This window comes from Carassius gibelio, chromosome B6, assembly GCF_023724105.1.
Source record: "Carassius gibelio isolate Cgi1373 ecotype wild population from Czech Republic chromosome B6, carGib1.2-hapl.c, whole genome shotgun sequence".
Lineage (NCBI taxonomy): Eukaryota > Metazoa > Chordata > Actinopteri > Cypriniformes > Cyprinidae > Carassius > Carassius gibelio.
In genome coordinates this window covers 1,737,153-1,755,266 of record NC_068401.1, presented here as the reverse complement: position 1 = coordinate 1,755,266, position 18,114 = coordinate 1,737,153, and the positions used below count along the sequence as shown (strand labels likewise).

The 18,114-nt window shown below is 34.9% G+C and overlaps 2 protein-coding genes across 2 annotated transcripts in view; one reads left to right on the top strand and one right to left on the bottom strand.

Moving 5' to 3' along the window:
* Nucleotides 1–456: 456 nt before the first annotated feature.
* The window catches only part of LOC127959977 (alpha-1-syntrophin), a 26,227-nt gene continuing 8,569 nt past the window's right edge, over nt 457–18,114 (top strand). The window contains exons 1-2 of the mRNA XM_052559488.1: nt 457–809; nt 9,262–9,447. Of these exons, the coding sequence (XP_052415448.1) occupies nt 542–809; nt 9,262–9,447 (454 nt within the window). The 5' untranslated portion in view covers nt 457–541. The remainder of the gene's footprint in view (nt 810–9,261; nt 9,448–18,114) is intronic.
* Nucleotides 4,130–8,583, bottom strand: LOC127959976 (toll-like receptor 13). Its single transcript, XM_052559487.1, has 2 exons — nt 8,453–8,583; nt 4,130–7,650 (listed from the first exon to the last, which is right to left on the bottom strand). Exon 2 carries the CDS (start codon nt 7,614–7,616, stop codon nt 4,755–4,757), a length of 2,862 nt encoding a protein of 953 aa, XP_052415447.1. The 5' UTR covers nt 7,617–7,650; nt 8,453–8,583; the 3' UTR covers nt 4,130–4,754.

Here is an 18,114-nt window from a genome sequence, read left to right as displayed (position 1 = left end):
TGATGATGATGATAATGATAATGATTACTGTTTATTAAGATTGTATTCCATGCATTTAAGATGCAAGGAACGCTTAGTAAAAAAATAAAATAAAAAATTATATATATATATATATATATATATATATATATATATATATATATATATATATATATATATATATATATATATATATTTTATTTTTTTTATTTTTTTTTTATTTTTTATTTTTTTTTTTTTTTTTACAGAATGTAACCAACATTATACAAAGATTACATTTCTGTCTTGCTGAATGTTCATTATTATTATTTATAATATATATGCGCCTTGGCAGTATTGAAACAAGCATAACAATAGAAGTAGGCTACTTTGAATCTGAGAACTAAAGCTGAACTGAGAGAGAGAGAGAGAGAGAGAGAGAGAGAGAGAGAGAGAGGGAGTGTGGTAGAGAGAGGTATAGAGAGAGAGAGAGAGAGAGTAGAGGGGTCTGGTTGGTGAGGAGGAGGGGGTAAGTTGAGTTGGGACTCCGCTCCTCGGCTGGTATCCCAGGAATGTGTTGATCATGGCGGCCGCAGTGAAGCCCGTGAAGAGCGGACTGTTGGAGCTCCGCGTTACCGTGCACCACTGGATCCGCGTGCTCGCCACTCTCAGCGAGGACTCGTTCACCGTGAGCCCCGGAGACACCGTCGATGAGCCCGCGCCCGGTGGCGCTCTTAACGGCGATCCGGCGAACCTCAGCGCCTCGCCGGTACCGGACACCATCACGAACGTCAAACGAACCGTCAGAGTCACCAAACAAGATGTTGGAGGACTCGGAATAAGTATTAAAGGTACGAAAACTCGTTTATATTCCGTAATTAAAGGGTTGTTGGATCACTTAAACTTATTCCTCGAGAAACAGTTACTTTGTAACCGAGGAACGCTTTGATCCGCCGCTTCAGTTCTGAAGGTGGAGAATAACTAATGAACAATTCTTGAAGGAATCTCTCTCTCTCTCTCTCTCTCTCTCTCTCTCTCTTTCTCTATCTATCTATCTTGATATTTTTTTGCAATCTCATACCGTTGGTGTACAATTAAAGTATTATTCATTTCAGTACCATGGAACTATCATCTGGCACTTTACTGGACTACCCTTATGAAAAGTAACCATTTTACTAATAATGCATCCAAAAAAAACAAAAAAAAAAACATGGTTACTATAGTTAAACCATGGTAACCTCAAATTAACCCTGGTTTGGCTACACTAACTATAGTTTAACCGTGGTATTTATGGAAAAGTTGTGGTTAAACAAAAGGTGACCAATAAGCCAAAAAGCATGGTTATGGTATAGCACTACAGTAAGATAGTTTCTAATTCACAGATATATCAGTGAAGGCCTTGTAGAAACATCATTTCATTTGACCACATCAGTTGTGATGTTATATTAATCATCACTGGCATGGATGAAGCGAGTCGTTGGTTTGGTTCTGAGTTTCACGGTTCGTGATTCACGCAGTATGTGTGTGTTCTCGGGGGAGGACGGTGTTTGCACCCTAATGTCGACAGCTGACCGAAGAATTACCCATCATGCTCAGCCTGTCACTGGCTTCAGATGAAAGCTGTGGAACGAGAGCAGAGAAGAGAATATGGTGCTGTTTATTTTAGGGAGCCGGAGAGGGACGACCTTGCCTTGAGTACGGAGTGCAGTTGTACGTCTATATTTACTGTGGTACGAGTCTTTGGGCCTGAACGCTTTTGGAAACACCTTGAAAACACACACGAAAACTTAGCAGCTCCTCTTTTCTACTAAGAACCTTTTGCTTGGGTTTGTATTGCTTTCATTTGTTGCTAGCCAGAAATAAAGTGGCTTGTTGAATTTTATTATGGATATTTTGTCAAGTATGCATTGTATACTCGGGATTGCCACAAGGGGCACTTTGGCCTAAATGATCAGATTTTCCATTTCTAGAGATTCGAGGAGTAAAAAAAAGAAAACATTTTTTTTATAAAATTTCTGCAAAGTTTTTTAATAATATATATATATATATAATATTTATTATAATTTTAATAATATATATATATATATATATATATATATATATATATATATATATATATATATATATATATATATATATATATATATATAATATTTATTATAATTATTATAATATATATATATATATATATATATATATATATAAATAAAAATTGATAGCCTGAATGCACTGTAAGTCGCTTTGGATAAAAGCGTCTGCTAAATTCATAAATTTAATTTCATTTAATTTAATATTAATAAAACTATAAAACTATAATAGTTTCTAATTCATGCTTAAATAACAATGGTTTAATGCTTAAAATGCTTAAAAATGAAGAATTTAAGACATAAATATTAAACCAAATGAAATGTTACATTGTAATAATACTAGAGTAAAATATAAAATGGAATATTTAAGAAAATAACAGCATAGTATTGTAATTTTTACTGTTATAATGTATATGTAAAAATGCTGTTTTTTTTCTTAAATATCCCATTTTATATTTTACACCAGTATTATTACAATGTAATATGTCATTTGGTTTAATTGTTGTATATATAATATATAACGAGTGTCTCGATTGTGAAATCCTACAGTAAAGCACAGCTAACCTGGAGCTCTTTAAATGAAATGATTTTATCAGAAAAATCGCTATAACGTTTTTTTCAAAAGCCTACACATATTCTGGTTCAACATGACACTAAAATTATGTAATTTATAATTAAAATATTTGTGCTAAAATTGAAGCATTTCCTCGAGTGGACTCAGACCTTTAAACAGTGTATTTGCAGAAGAATGATGCAATCAGCGGAAGGTCATTGCATTTTTTCATTAGTGTGTTTGTGCAGGACGTCCTGGCACTGAACGCAGAGGGAAATGATTGATAACTTTCTGGATCTCAAGCGGAGAGAGAGCCCAGAGGTTGCCAACAGTATCCGGCCGGTTACCAGCCACATGTGTGTCCTATGTGTCTTCAAAGGTCAAAAGGTCACTAGAATAGAGGGTGATTAAACAAATCCACTTCTGATACATGCTGAGGATGATGATGATGGTGAAGAAGAAGCTGCTGGTGATATTCCACTCCACACAGTCTCTTTAGAGCGATATAAAACCTGTAAGTGTTTTATGGTTTATACTAAAGGTGGTCATTTCACATGCCCTTGATGTGTGTTTAAAGCCTAAGAGACTTTGAGACCAGCGACACTGTCTCATTCTCATTGGAGATTTCATTCAGATGCTCGTCTCCTCCAAGAGAACGCCACAGACCGCACCATCATTCACTAAAGAAGATATATGTGCGTTGGTCTGTAATATTTGGAGCACACCCCAGCTCAAGGATGAAGGCGATGAAATTTTGATTGGTATTACAGCGTTGCCCGTAAATCACATCAAAGAGAACTGCGTTAGCCAAGATATAGAGCTGTTTTTTTGATGCAGTTGCTGTGTATTTAGCTATGAACACTCATTACTTTTCAACTAGTTTCATTTTAAGCAAGTTTTTGATGATTTATGTGATTAGTGTCCTCTGTCCTTTGTGTTTGGACAGGATGATATTTAAAAAAAAAAAAGTGATATTTTTATATGAAAAAAAAAAACAAAACAGAAATTGTATAATTTAAAATACAGTTTGGGTTTGTTTATTTATTACATAAAACTTTTTGCCTGATTTCTGCGGCCCTACCAACAAAAAAGAAAACACAGAAAACATAGCAGATCTTTTATTGCATTTTTATTTTATCAATAAAAAAAAGGCATTTAAAAAAAAAAAGAAAATGCAATGTTATTGTTTTTTCAAGTGCATCCTGTATAGAAAATTAAAATTAAAATTTTAAAAAATCACGTAGAATTTTATCTTATTATCTTTTATCTTTTTATATTTACGTCAGAATTTGGGTTTCTTTTGTTGCAGAGAATAAAAATGAATTTAAAAACCCTCTTTTTACTCTAAATATACTTTTTATGTGACCCATCCTCTTAGATTTTAACAAAACTTAAAAAAAATAGGCTATACTCAAACACAAATCTCTTTCAGTAACCCCCCCCCCCCCCCGTCTTCACTTTAAAATAATATATAACATATAAACATATATATATACAGTGTAATGCAATAATACTTTTCTAGTGTAAAATATAATATATATATATAATACAATAAAATAATTTGTATTTAATAAAATCATTAAAAATATTTTATTTTACAGTAGGCCTACATCTGTAAAATTGCAATACTAACATTTACATCTGATTTTCTTAATTTTCAAATGTTAATTCATCAACTATTGTTTATTTTGTCAGTTTGCAAACAAATTAATATATGCACTGCCATTTTCAGAGTGAAGCGCGGCACTGTGTTCATTTAGACGCATCCAGCTCATGATACAGTGTTTCAGTGTCTTCACTCACAATAAATTAACCAAGCCGCTCTGAGACACTGAAACATGATATTGTGAGCACAATCTTCATTCTGAAACCAGCAGCGCAAACATGTATTCAAATAAATCTTGATTAAGCCATATCGCAATATCGGTTTTGATATATCGTGCAGCCACAATTTGGACTCTTATAGTATTTTTAAGTTTAATAGACCAGCATTAATTGTTAGGAATAGTTAGAATGGGAATTGGTGTCCTCAGTTTACTAAAAAGTGGCAAAATATTTAAAATTAATAATTAAATGCAGATTGTGATCATTTACAGACCAGCTTTTACATGCATTTCATTTAAATAATTTATAATAAAATCAGGCTACACTGATCTTTAAATATCATCTTCGTCTTTTCCAGAAAGGATCTGTCTGTCCTTCATGTCCTCTTTAGACTCAATGGCCATTTTGAGTTTCTGCCAGAACGCTCGAGTGTCTTCTCCAGGTTTGGGACGTCGTAGATACGTCTGCTTCTTCACCAGCTTGCGCATTCGGTAATACGGCGAAAGCTGGTGCATTGGAATATCCTCGAGAAAAACTAGAACCAAAACGTCTTTCTGCTCATCAAAAAGTCTGAAGCTGGCCACCTGGATCTCATGCGAACACCAAACGCTCTTTAGGTAGTTGTGCGTGATCAGGCAAACGGTTTTGCGGCTGTTGTATATTGCGTCCACAATGTTGTCAATAATGGCCTTTCCTGGCTGGAAGTCTCGATGATGAAGGCACAATCTCAATCCGTGTTGACCCTCAAGTTTGGGCACAAGTTCTTCCAGAACCCATGGCTCTTCTTGAGCATTGTACGAAATGAAGGCGTCATATTGGAAATCCAGTTGATTTAAGGTTTGCTTTCTCTTTTTGTCATTGATGAAGGCTAAAAAGAGGTAGTATGCATAGACCAGTTGCCACTTTAGAAAGTGGTAGATAAATGAAATGACTAGAGTGAGAATGACAATGGAAGAGCTGTAGATAAAGCAGATGAAGTCGTAATTCACATTGCAGGATTCAGTGTTGAAGGCCGCTAGACTCTTTCCACTTAAAGAAAGGGGATAGCGACATTCGTACCTGTTCAGGTAGAGGACTTGCGTTTTATTGTTCTTGACGGCCCAGTCGATGAACCAAGCATTACTACAGTCGCACGTGAAGCTGTTGTTTTGCAAGTCGAGCACTTTGAGTTGAGGAAGCGATTGGATGATGGTTTGGTTTATAAATTCAAGGTCATTCGTACTGGCTCGCAGGATCGTCAGATTGGAGAGATTTGCGCCGACTAAGAAGTCCAAGGACTTGAGGTGAGTCCGACCCAACGTAATCTTATTCAGGCCGGATATTGGCTGGAAAAGCCTGGATGGCAAGGCATTCCTGTTCGCAAGATTATTACTTGTCAAATCCAAGAGCGCAAGCTTGGGAGTGCAACTAAATGTGTCCACATGTAAATTCTTGACATTAAGGTTCCCAGCATAAAAGACTTGCAAGTTTTTGAGACCTTTCAGGAAGTTCGAAGGGATGTAGTTTAAGCCTCGACGTTGACTGTTAATCTTCAAAACTCTCAGTTCACTTAAATGCATGAACGGTGGAATTTGTAGCTCCTCTTGAGTATTATATGAGATGTAATTGCAACCCAGATCTACACTCTGCAAGTTAGGCATACCGGCGAACACATAATGTTTTTCTAGAGTTCTTTCTGTGATTTTGTTAGATGCAAGATGCAAGTCTGTTAAATTTATCAGTCCTGCAAAAGCATATGGATAGATATTTAATATTTGGCTATCGGAGAGATGCAAAGTCCGAAGGGAATCCAAAGCTTTAAAAGAGTTTCTTCGGATGGCACTCAACTTATTGTTATTCAAGTCCAGGTATTGTAAGTTTTGGGGGCCATATTTAAAGGTACCACTGACCGTTAGCATACGATTGCTGCTCAAAATGAGCTCTTCGAGATTTCCTAAATCCTTAAATACGCATGCCTTGATTGTCACAATTTGGTTCTTGTGCAAATAGAGTTGCCTTAACTGCGTCAGATTGGCAAAATCAGAGCAGTCAAGATTTTGAATGCTGTTGAGATGAAGATCGAGGACTCGTAAGTTGGGGAGAACCTGAAGAGTGTTGTTCAGTTGCATCAGATTGTTCTTTTGTATTCGTAACTCTGTCAAGTTGACAAGATGATCGAATGACGACTTATAAATTCTCGATACTCCGTTGTTTCTTAGGTGCAGTGCATTCAAAAGTGCACACGGTCTAAACATGCGATCGTTAAGTACAGAAAGTTGGTTGCCCTCCAAGTGGAGACTCCTCAGACTGGGAGAACATGCTTTCTCTAAAACCGTCTCTACCTTGAACCCCTTCAGATTATCCAGTGCCATCCAGTTCACAGAAGCGAAACTCTGCATTATATAACCAAGCTGGTTTTCTTCAAAGTGGTTCATACTGAGGTTGAGAGTCTTAACTGTGTTCAGGAACGCCTTGTCTAGAATAAACCAATTGGAAGTATTGGTCTGGAAACAGCTTGACAAGTCCAATTCCTCAAGATCAGGAAAGATGTTTTCCGTCATCTTGAACACTGTCAAGGGATTCCTCGACAGATCCAACTTTTTCAAACCAAAGAATGCTGACGGGATGTCGCTGGAGTTAAAAACTAGGAAGCCGTTCTCTCCCAAGTAAAGTTCCTCCAGATGTGGTACTCGAAGAAGAGGATGGAGTTCGGAAATGTGCATTAACTTGTTATCGGTAAAGTTTACGAGCCTCAAATTCGAAAGTGTCGCAAGTGACTGGTTTTCAATCGTCTCTATGTAATTCGAGTCGAGTCTTAAATGAGTCAGATTTGAGAGACCGTTGAGCAGGTTTGTTGTCACCGTTGTGATTTTGTTGTTGGACAGGTTGAGCTCCTCCAGGTTTGTTAGGTCACTCAATGCATTGGCGTGTATTTCATGTATCCTGTTGTGAGATATGTTTAAAATGATCAGATTTGAAAGTCTGATGAAATCCCATTCAGCGATCCGTTGGATGGCATTGTAGGAAATATCCAGATTGACAGTGTTGTGGGGCAACGGTGAAGGTGTTTTCCAGTAACCCATTCTGTTGCACAGCACCTTCAGATGGCCAGAGTATTCAAAGGGGAAATAAATGGTGCAGTTACTTAAAGAAAAGCCATCGGTCAGGGTTGTGAGAACGCAACAGTTCAAAACGAAGAAAAACGCAGAACTCATTTTGATCTTTTCTTCCTTACTTGCAGTGTGAAATCTGTAACAAAACAAAAAAACAAAACAGAAGTCTGCAATGATTTTGAAGCGAGATAATGAAGCGTGTACAAGACCTTAAAATAGGAATAGACTTCCTTCTCAGGCACACTGAGCCTTGTGATTTTTTTTTTTGTTTGATATGTCCACTTGTGTAATGTCTTGTGATTTGCAAAAGCTATTATAGATTCAGGATAGTGTTAAAATTATGCATGCAAGTCAATAAAAAGACCAATTTGTTACCACACCTGATAATTATACGGGGGTTTTGCAGGTCTTAAAAAGTATTTAATAGCCTTTCCGTAAACTAAGGCACTAAAAATGTTTTAATCAGAGCAGAATGTATTAAATTAATAAATCATGGCATTACATTTTAGCTTGTTTTCTATTATAAATGTCTAAACATCCTTAAATCAAAAACATTAATGAAGATATACAAAGTCTTGTTTTCTGAGAAATAATACAATACAATATGTTCCATAAATTTTCTTTACTTGATCTTAAAAAGGTCTTAAAGTTCTAAATGCAACTTCTGCAGAAAACCCATAGTGTTTATGTTTAATTTGCAATTAAAACAAATTATTTGGATATATTGTAAGCTACTTTTTTAAATATAATATGCATTTCTATCAACTGTGAAAAATAAATAAATAAATAAATAAATGTATCTCAAAATGTAATTATCTCACTGAAATATTATTATTATTATTATTTGCAATTAGATTGGCATACCATATATTAAGAGCAATTTGCCACGAGTTTGATCTATTTAATCAGTATTACAAATATAAGATAGAGATCCCTACCTTGATTGTCTGTATTTCTAAGTAGCAGCATGCCATGCAACCCACTACATCAGAGAACTCGAACAGATTTAGAGGAAGAAGCTTTCTGAGTAGTGTCCTTTGTTTAAATGCGGAACTTTGGAGGATGTGATGTCACTGCCCTACTACATGAATGTTTGCATCTTTATAATTTCAACACCACAGATTGTTCTTCTTTCCATCACATGATTTAAAAAAGACTGGTTACTCTGCAGATGATACTATTTGAATAGAGGCAGTATGTGTAAAAGTAAAAACTTGGTATAGGAAATTTATCGACAATACAAAATAAGTTTTCGAATATATATCTTTTAAATTGCACATCGCATAGGAGTTAATTCTCTGGGGTATATTTTTAGCAATAGCCAACATTACATTTTATTGGTCAGAATTATAGATTTTTCTTTTATGCCAAAAAACATTAGGATATTAAATCAAGATTGTGTTCCATTAATATATTCTGTGCATTTCTACTGTAAATATAATAATAAAAATTGATTAGTAATATGCATTGCTAAGAACTTAATTTGAACAACTTTAAAGATGATTTTCGCAATATTTCAATTTCTTTTTTGCTCGCTCAGATTCCAGATTTTCAAATAGTTGTGTCTCAGACACATATTTTCCTCCTAACAAACCAGACATCAATGGAAAGATGATTTATTCAGCTTTCAGATGATGAAAAATATACCGTTATGACTTGTTTTGTGGTCCAGAGTCACTTATGATCAGTTAGTTTAGTGTGTAATGCACATTTTTACCATTTGTGCAAATGTATGTTGTGTCAACAGGTGGGAAGGAGAATAAGATGCCCATCCTGATCTCAAAGATCTTCAAAGGACTGGCGGCGGACCAGACGGAGGCTCTTTACGTGAGCGATGCCATTCTGTCCGTCAACGGCTATGACCTCAGAGAGGCCACTCATGACGAGGCTGTTCAGGCCCTGAAGAAAACTGGCAAGGAGGTCATTCTGGAAGGTGAGATTATTGGTTTTATTTCTTGGAACTCAAAAGGGGAATGTTTATGTTAATATCCTGATCATTCTTTTACATATAATAACAGTGGGCTGTCAAGCTCTGGAATAAGACAAAGAATAAGCTCTGGAATGACAAACGCCATGCATATTTCTCTTCTGAAGTCATACATGTGTGAGGAACAGACCCAAATTTAACTCATTATGTGCTGGAAATCATGATGGATCAAAGCTACTATAACTGTCCTGGGGTGCGTTTCCCTAAAGCATAGTTGCTAATCTGTTAACAACTTAGTTGGTTGGCAATGGGAAATTGTATTGCAACCAACAAAGTTGCTAACTTAGTTAGCAAATATGCTTTTGGGAAATGAACCCTGAATGTCTGAATCATTAACAAATAGTTTTATTTTTAATTCTTTATTTTTTACACATTAACTTGAAGTACTGAAAAAAAAAATGAAGAAAAAAAAGAATATTTTATAAATATAAATACATATTTTACTAAATATTTAATGTTTGTGTGATTTGCAGAAAATGCTGAAAAATGTTAAGTGATATATATATATATATATATATATATATATATAATTCTGCTTTTTGTTTAGTTTAAGTAATAAAATAAAAAATAAAAAAATTAAGAAGATTTTTGAGTTTTCTCAACTTTTTGTTGTATAAACTGAAAACAGCAAGTTGCGAAAACTAAAAAATCTGCTGAAGATGGTTGCCTTAATCTTCAAAGATTTCTCAGCTTTTTATTTTTACAGTGCAGCTATAGTAGTTTCCAAAGCAACTCGTATTTTTGTTTAGTTTAATTTGAAGCACTAAAATAACAAAAAATAAATTAAATAAAAATAAGAAATAAAAACTATATATATGTACCTTAATGAAAAAAATATGAAAATAAAATATCATTCTAAATATAAGCAAAAAAAAATCGATCAGATTTTGAATATATTAACTACTTATATGATATTTTAAAGGCATTTTTGTCATTTTGGAGCTTGACCCTTTCATTCACTTCAAGCCTTTTACAGCATCTCACTCTTAAAAATAAAGGTTCCAAAGGGGTGTTTTTGCACTGATGCCATAGAACAATCATTTTCGGTTCCCAACAGAACCTTTCAGTAAACAGTTCCTAAAAGAAACATTTTGAAGAACATTTAACCTTTTCTTCAATTGAAAGGTTCCAAAGTTGTTCATGGAAACACTGATGCCAGTAAAGAACCTTTATTGTTAATAGTGTAGAGCTGGCGTTGACCAACTTTCCTTTTTTAGTTTTCCCCCTATTTCCGTTCTTGCTTTCTCTTAGTGCAGAGGTCAGCAACCCTTTTGACATGAAGTGTTCAGATGGGAAACCATCAGACCTTAAAAAGTGCACACAAGTGTTTGGAACTAAAACTGAGCATGAGTATATCAGTGAAAGATAATTACATTAATGCACATCTTTAAAAGGCTTGATGGAGTCCATAATGGAAGATGGGCTGTATAGTTTTTTATGAGCCAGCACGTGTGTGAGAGATAATGCCATATCAGCATTTTAGCCCCTTTAAGAAGGCACTTAAGCGCCAATGATGCAGAAGTGAACAGGGTTTGCATGTAATGCTGCTCTCAGGTCCTACTTACAGTATGAGTTCAGAATTCATAATTACAATGAAATGTACCTTCAGTGATTTTTGGACTGGACAATCACAGAAAGTCAATGAGCATGCACATTATCCTGTGTGCTAAAAAAACGTTTTTCCAAATATTTCTGATATTATATTTCATTTTAAATACACTTCAATGTACAAGGCGTACAAAATGGTTCATGAAACAAAAAATAAAATAATTTTGCAATAAGGTTAGAAGAGTAATTATAATGAATAATTACATTTACATTAATAATTTACATTTATGCATTTAGCAGACACTTTTATCCAAAGCAACTTACAAAAGAGGAACAAAATCAATTCTTAAAAAATTAAGTTACACTTTACAATAAGGTTTCATTTGTTAACACTTTATTAAACCAGCATTGATTAATCGTAGTTAATGTTAAATTTAATGTTTACTAATATACATTATTACAATCAAAAGTTGTATTTGTTAACATTGGTTTCGTTTAGTGTAACAAAGTCACTAAATAAAACTAAGAAATAAAATTGATAAAAATTAGATCTTTTTTTTTTAATCGAATAAAAACTAAACGTAAAACTTACATTAGCGTGCATTTAATAAATTAATTGAAGATAGTAATGTTATCTAATACATAACAATACATTGTAAGGGTCAAAATTATAGATTTTTCTTTTATGTCAAAAATCATTATTTCCAATTTCCTGTTCTAAATATATACATTTTTCTCTTTTGATTAGTAATATGCATTGCTAAGAACTTAGTTTTGGACAACTTTAAAGATGATTTTCTCAATATTTAGATTTTTTTGCACCGTCAGATTCCAGGATGTAAAAGGTTTGCTTTTTCTAAGGCTCATCACACACACAGACACACACACACACACACACACACACACACACACACACACGAGCAGCTCAGACTCTTACAGTGGTTTCTATCTCAGGGATTTACTCTCTTCTGCTGAGTTTCTGGGTTTGTTTCTGGGCCTGTTTCTTGGACACATTTCTGTCTGTCGTTCTTGTTGAAAGCATGAGGATTTTCTCCTGTGACCTTTGAATCAAACAAATCAAGCATGAAGGTTTGTGACCTTCAGCTGCGCCGAATTTATTGACTAAAATGCATCATTCATGGGAGAGTATGTGGGTTGTGTTCTTGTCTAGCTGAGAAGGATTCAGTGAAGGATCCTTTCTGTGCAGAATCAGTGTGACTTCTGCAATCTCTCGCCTCATTTAAAGACCAAACAAACAGAATCCTTCTGATTCCACGTGTTAACAACCGTGTCCAAACCAGGCGTGACACGACATGCTTCCAGTGTTAACTCAATGCAAACGCTGCATGCTTGTAAAATTCCAGCCAGTCAGAATGTTTCATATTTAATATACTGCAGATATAGTTTTCACTCTATCAATTTATGTTATCATGTCAGACGTCTATTTGTTGAATGCTAAACATAAGAAAATCTACTAATGTTCAAAAGTTGGGGGTCAGAAAATAATACGTTTAATTACTAACTTGATCAAAAGTGACAGCAAAGACTTATATAATGTTACAAATAGTCCAATTTCTCAAAGAAACCCCTGTTTCAAAACACGAAGCAACTGTTTTCAACATTGATGATGATCAGAAATATTTCTTGAATCATTAGAATGATTTCTGAAGATCATGTGACACTGAAGACTGGAGGAATGATGCTGAAAATACAGCGGCACATCACAAAAATAAATTATATTTTAATAGATATTCACATAGAAAACAGTTATTTTAAATCTTAATAATATTTCACAATTTTTTATGTATTTTTGATCAGATAAATGCAGTTTTGGTGAGCAGAAGAGACTTCTTTCTATACCAAGTCATAACAAGTCATTATATTCAGAGTGAATTGCTAGCATACTGTTTACTCTAATATTATGTGATATGTAAAACAATATTCTTATATAGTAATATCTCATATGTTTAATGCACATGACGTCCTCTATTTTGCATTTTTAATGCAATTAAAAATGAGAAAATCAAATCTAATTCATTGCATCGTGGGATGCAGTATGCTGTGATCATGTACTAAACATTTTGGCGAATGCATATCATCCAAGTATTCCATGCATGCATGATATTCACAAACTGTATACAGTACACTACTAAAATAGTCTGAGTAGCATGCTATTCTGAACATATCAGCATCTCACATGACTTCATTCCAGGTCAGATCTTCATAGTTGTGGCCAAATTAAATAGTTGCACTTAACCAAATTAAAATCATAAGCTCTTCCAGCTGTTTTTACGGCTTCCAGTCAGGAGAAGAAGTCGTGCTGTATTTCTGGGATGATGAAAGCGTTTCTTTCCAGGTTATTCAGTATGCATTAGCTACTTGATCCAAGCACACACTGCTTATATTATACAGTATAAAATATGGAAACACACACACACACGTTTGTTTTTGTGTAAAGTGTGTTCATCCCATAGGTGTAATGGTTTTTATACTGTACAAACTGTATATTCTATGTCCCTTCACCAACCCTACACCTAACCCTAACCCTCACAGGAAACTTTGTGCATTTTTACTTTCTCAAAAAAACTCATCCTGTATGATTTATAAGCGTTTTGAAAAATGGGGACATGGGTTATGTCCTCATAAGTCACCCTCTCCTTGTAATACCTGTGTCATACCCATGTCTTTATACAGAGTTGTGTCCTGATATGACACAAAAACAAGAACACATTTTCAAAACTTTACATACAAATGCAAGAATTGCACACACAAAATGCAAAATCCCTTGCATCTCCTGCAAAACAAAGCATTGCATTCAAAATACCACAAACATATCTCAAAAGCAAACATTTGCAAACACCTCTGCAATAATATGAATTCCTGTTGGTGTGTTATATACAGAATTGTGTGTTTCATGAAATTGAATACTAAGTTAAAGACTTTGCATTGTGTGCGTCTGCTTCGAGAGATTGTGTGGCAAGTAAAGATTTTGTGTAAGCAGAAGGTTAATTTTGAAATGCAATGACATTGAGGTATTTTTAAGCGTGCAAATAGTTTTTTTGGGGATCGCTGTGCATGCACCAGTTTGGTCCGGTGGTTTTATGTGTTTTCAGGAACATTCTTGTGTAGGCGATGATGACCGACATTCCGGGGCACAGACGGATTCCGGACGCTCCCACAGCAACCGGAGGGCAGGGGCTCGGCTCTAGGGGTCTGTTGTGTTCGGCGTGTCTCTGGACTCTTGTGTTTGTCCAGTCAGGCAGCAAGAACAACAGCGACCTGGAAACCACCGGCTGAAGTCAGCTACTAGAAAAATCTCTTAAAGGATGCTGGCTTTGTGTCCCACAGGGCAGGAATGTTCACGTTTAGACAGCGCAGACAGATTTATATCTTGTTTGTCTTTTCCTGAGAAACACTTTAAGTGAGCGTGTGAATGCTGATGCATCGCAAGTATTCAAGGGGCGAGAGATGTTTTTATTCAGGTTATTGAATTGACTAAAACAGAAAGAAAAACTTGTGGAATATTTCACTGCGAAAGCTTGCTTCCATCACAGAATAAAAAATATGGTTGAGACGATTTATGTCACAATTCTTTTCTTTTTTTTTCATATCTCACAGTTCTGACTTTTTTTCTTGTAATTGTGATTTTATATAAATCACAATTCTGAGTATATTGTTTTACAATATCAGATTATATATATTTTTCCTGAATTCTAAGATTAAGTCTTGCAATACTGAGTTTATATCACACGGTTCTTGCATTTCTCCGTCATAATTGTCTGATTATATCTCTTAATTTTGACATTTTTTTGTCATAATTGTCTGATTATATCTCTTAATTTTTAATATTTTCCCCTCATAATTGTCTGATTATATCTCTTAATTGTTTTTATATTTTCCCCTCATAATTGTCTGATTATATCTCTTAATTTTGACATTTTTTGTCATAATTCTCTGATTATATCTCTTATTTTTTTTATATTTTCCCCTCATAATTGTCTGAATATATCTCATAATTTTGAATTTTTTTTGTCATAATTGTCTGATTATATCTCTTAATTGTTTTTATATTTTCCCCTCATAATTGTCTGATTATATCTCTTAATTGTTTTTATATTTTCCCCTCATAATTGTCTGATTATATCTCTTAATTTTGACATTTTTTGTCATAATTGTCTGATTATATCTCTTAATTTTTAATATTTTCCCCTCATAATTGTCTGATTATATCTCTTAATTGTTTTTATATTTTCCCCTCATAATTGTCTGATTATATCTCTTAATTTTGACATTTTTTGTCATAATTGTCTGATTATATCTCTTAATTTTTAATATTTTCCCCTCATAATTGTCTGATTATATCTCTTAATTGTTTTTATATTTTCCCCTCATAATTGTCTGATTATATCTCTTAATTTTGACATTTTTTGTCATAATTCTCTGATTATATCTCTTATTTTTTTTATATTTTCCCCTCATAATTGTCTGAATATATCTCATAATTTTGAATTTTTTTTGTCATAATTGTCTGATTATATCTCTTAATTGTTTTTATATTTTCCCCTCATAATTGTCTGATTATATCTCTTAATTTTGACATTTTTTGTCATAATTCTCTGATTATATCTCTTATTTTTTTTATATTTTCCCCTCATAATTGTCTGAATATATCTCATAATTTTGATTTTTTTTTTGTCATAATTGTCTGATTATATCTCTTAATTTTTTTATATTTTCCCCTCATAATTGTCTGATTATATCTCTTAATTTTGACATTTTTTGTCATAATTCTCTGATTATATCTCCTAATTGTGACTTTTTTCATCCTCATAATTTTCTTACAATATAAGGCAATTCTGACTTTTTTCGTCATAATTCTATGATTATATCTTGCAATTTTATAGCAGCTATAAAATCAACGTGGAGCAGCTCATATCATTGGATAAGAAATGTCTTTTATGAGAAGAAACATGCTGAGATACAATCGAGATACTAAAGGAAACATCATGCATTTTAAGATGCATGTATTTATTAATATCAAGGTAATGCAGTCTTACACATTTCATAATGCACCGATGCACAAACAGTTCAGCGACTCCAGCGAGACGTGTTTTCATTCACATACTAAAGCAGAGATGTCTTTATTTCCCAGCTGAATCTGGTTTTCTAACATTTGGTTTGGGTTAAAGCAAATCGTTCAAACATGAGCTGTGTTTTTCCGCCTGTTACTCATCAGAACAATCATGACCTCCTCCCTGTTTCCTTCCTTTGCTTTTCTTTTTCCTACCGTTTCCACACTGAAAACCATTAAACTGCTCCTATTTTAATCAATCTGTAACATTTTCTCCACAGCAATGAGACTAAATGGAGAGAAAATGAAGACTTTTTTGAGTGAAACAGGATTTTCCATGTGAAAAATATAGGATTGGACTTGATTTTAGGCCGTTTTAATCAAGTAATTGTTAATTTCTCTATGTGTCTCTAGAATTTCAACTCTCTCTAAATGTGCTTCCAGTTTGCCAAGAGTCTGTAAGACTCATGAAATGATCTGAGATGCTCTCTGTATTTATTTTATTTATTTTAGTGAGAAATCGACAGAGATCTTCATTAGTCCTGTGAAAGAACAGCTTCTACTCTTTACCGTTTCCTCACAAAAATGCACATCGCATGGCAATTTGAATTCCACAAAGGCCATTAAGTATCAGTCATGAAGAGCTTTTGTGCAACGAAATCCTCGCGTCTAGAAATAGCCCCAGAATCCTCGAATCTAAGCCTCGGACGGGAGTCTTTTGTTGATGTGCTTCGTGTTCGGTGAGAGATGTGAAACCACTGAAGACTGTGAGATTTTCAGCAATGGAAGGATGTCACTGATTGGGAATAACGAGGAGCAGAAGATGAGACCGTTTCAGTGTGTGTTTGTAGCATGGCATTGTTTGGATGTGATTAAACAGATGCAGGAACGAAGGCCAATCACGGCTCAGTGTGCAAGTATGATGTCATCAGTGCTGGTGAACATTCCATTCAAATCAAACTTTAATCTTACATTTCTTTTAATCTTGAATCTCAAAAGTGCACATTTGCAAACACCTTTGCCAAAATGTTCTGCAAAAAAGTGTTTTATGAAACTGAAACCCAGAATTAGTGTAAGGTTCTGCAGATTTGGTGTGTGCTTCTAGTGTCAGGTTTGAGAAATTGTGCGACACGTAAAGATTCTAAGCTATAATAAAGTCTATAGAGTCAGCTTTATTCCCCGTCAAGTTTATGTCACCTTTAAAGAGCATGTGAAGCTGCTGAGTGTGTGTGTGTGTGTGTGTGTGTGTGTGTGTGGTCAGCAGGTGAAGGACTGAGGAATTCAGACACAACATGTGTGAAAACAGACTGTGTGTGTGTGTGCGACAAGATGCATTCACTACTGTAAATGTATTTATAGAGCGAGAGAAAGACTGCTGTGTTTGTCAGCAGCTGTGTGTGTGTGTGTGTGTGTGTGTGTGTGTGTTAGTGCTGAGACGAGCTCTATTCTGAGCGAGGAAGCCCCTCTCCGCTGGTATCACTCGCTTGGACAGAGACAGAGACAGAGACAGAGACAGAGACAGGGCCGTGTTTCACACTTCAGCCTCTACAGTGAAACTCCATCTGCCCTCCATAGTGGCGTCTTCTATTAATACCATCCTGTGTGTGTGTGTGTGTGTGTGTGTGTGTGTGTGTGTGTGTGTGTGTGTGTGTGCGTGCATATGTGTGTGTGTGTGTCTGTGTGTATCTGTGTGTGCGTGCATATGTGTGAATGTGTGTGTGTGTGTGTGTCTGTGTGCGTGTGTGTGTACGTGTGTGTGCGTGCATAAGTTTGTGTGTGTGTGTGTCTGTGTTTGTGTATGCATACGTATGTATGTGTGTGTGTGTGAGTGTATGCATGTGTGCGCACGCGCATGTGATTGTGTGTGTGTGTGTGTGTGCGTGCATATGTGTGAGTGTATGTGCATGTGTGTGTGTGTTAGAGAGAGATTGTGTGTTCACTATCTGGAGTGTGTGTGTGTGTGTGTGTGTGTGTGTGTGTGTGTGTGTAGGATT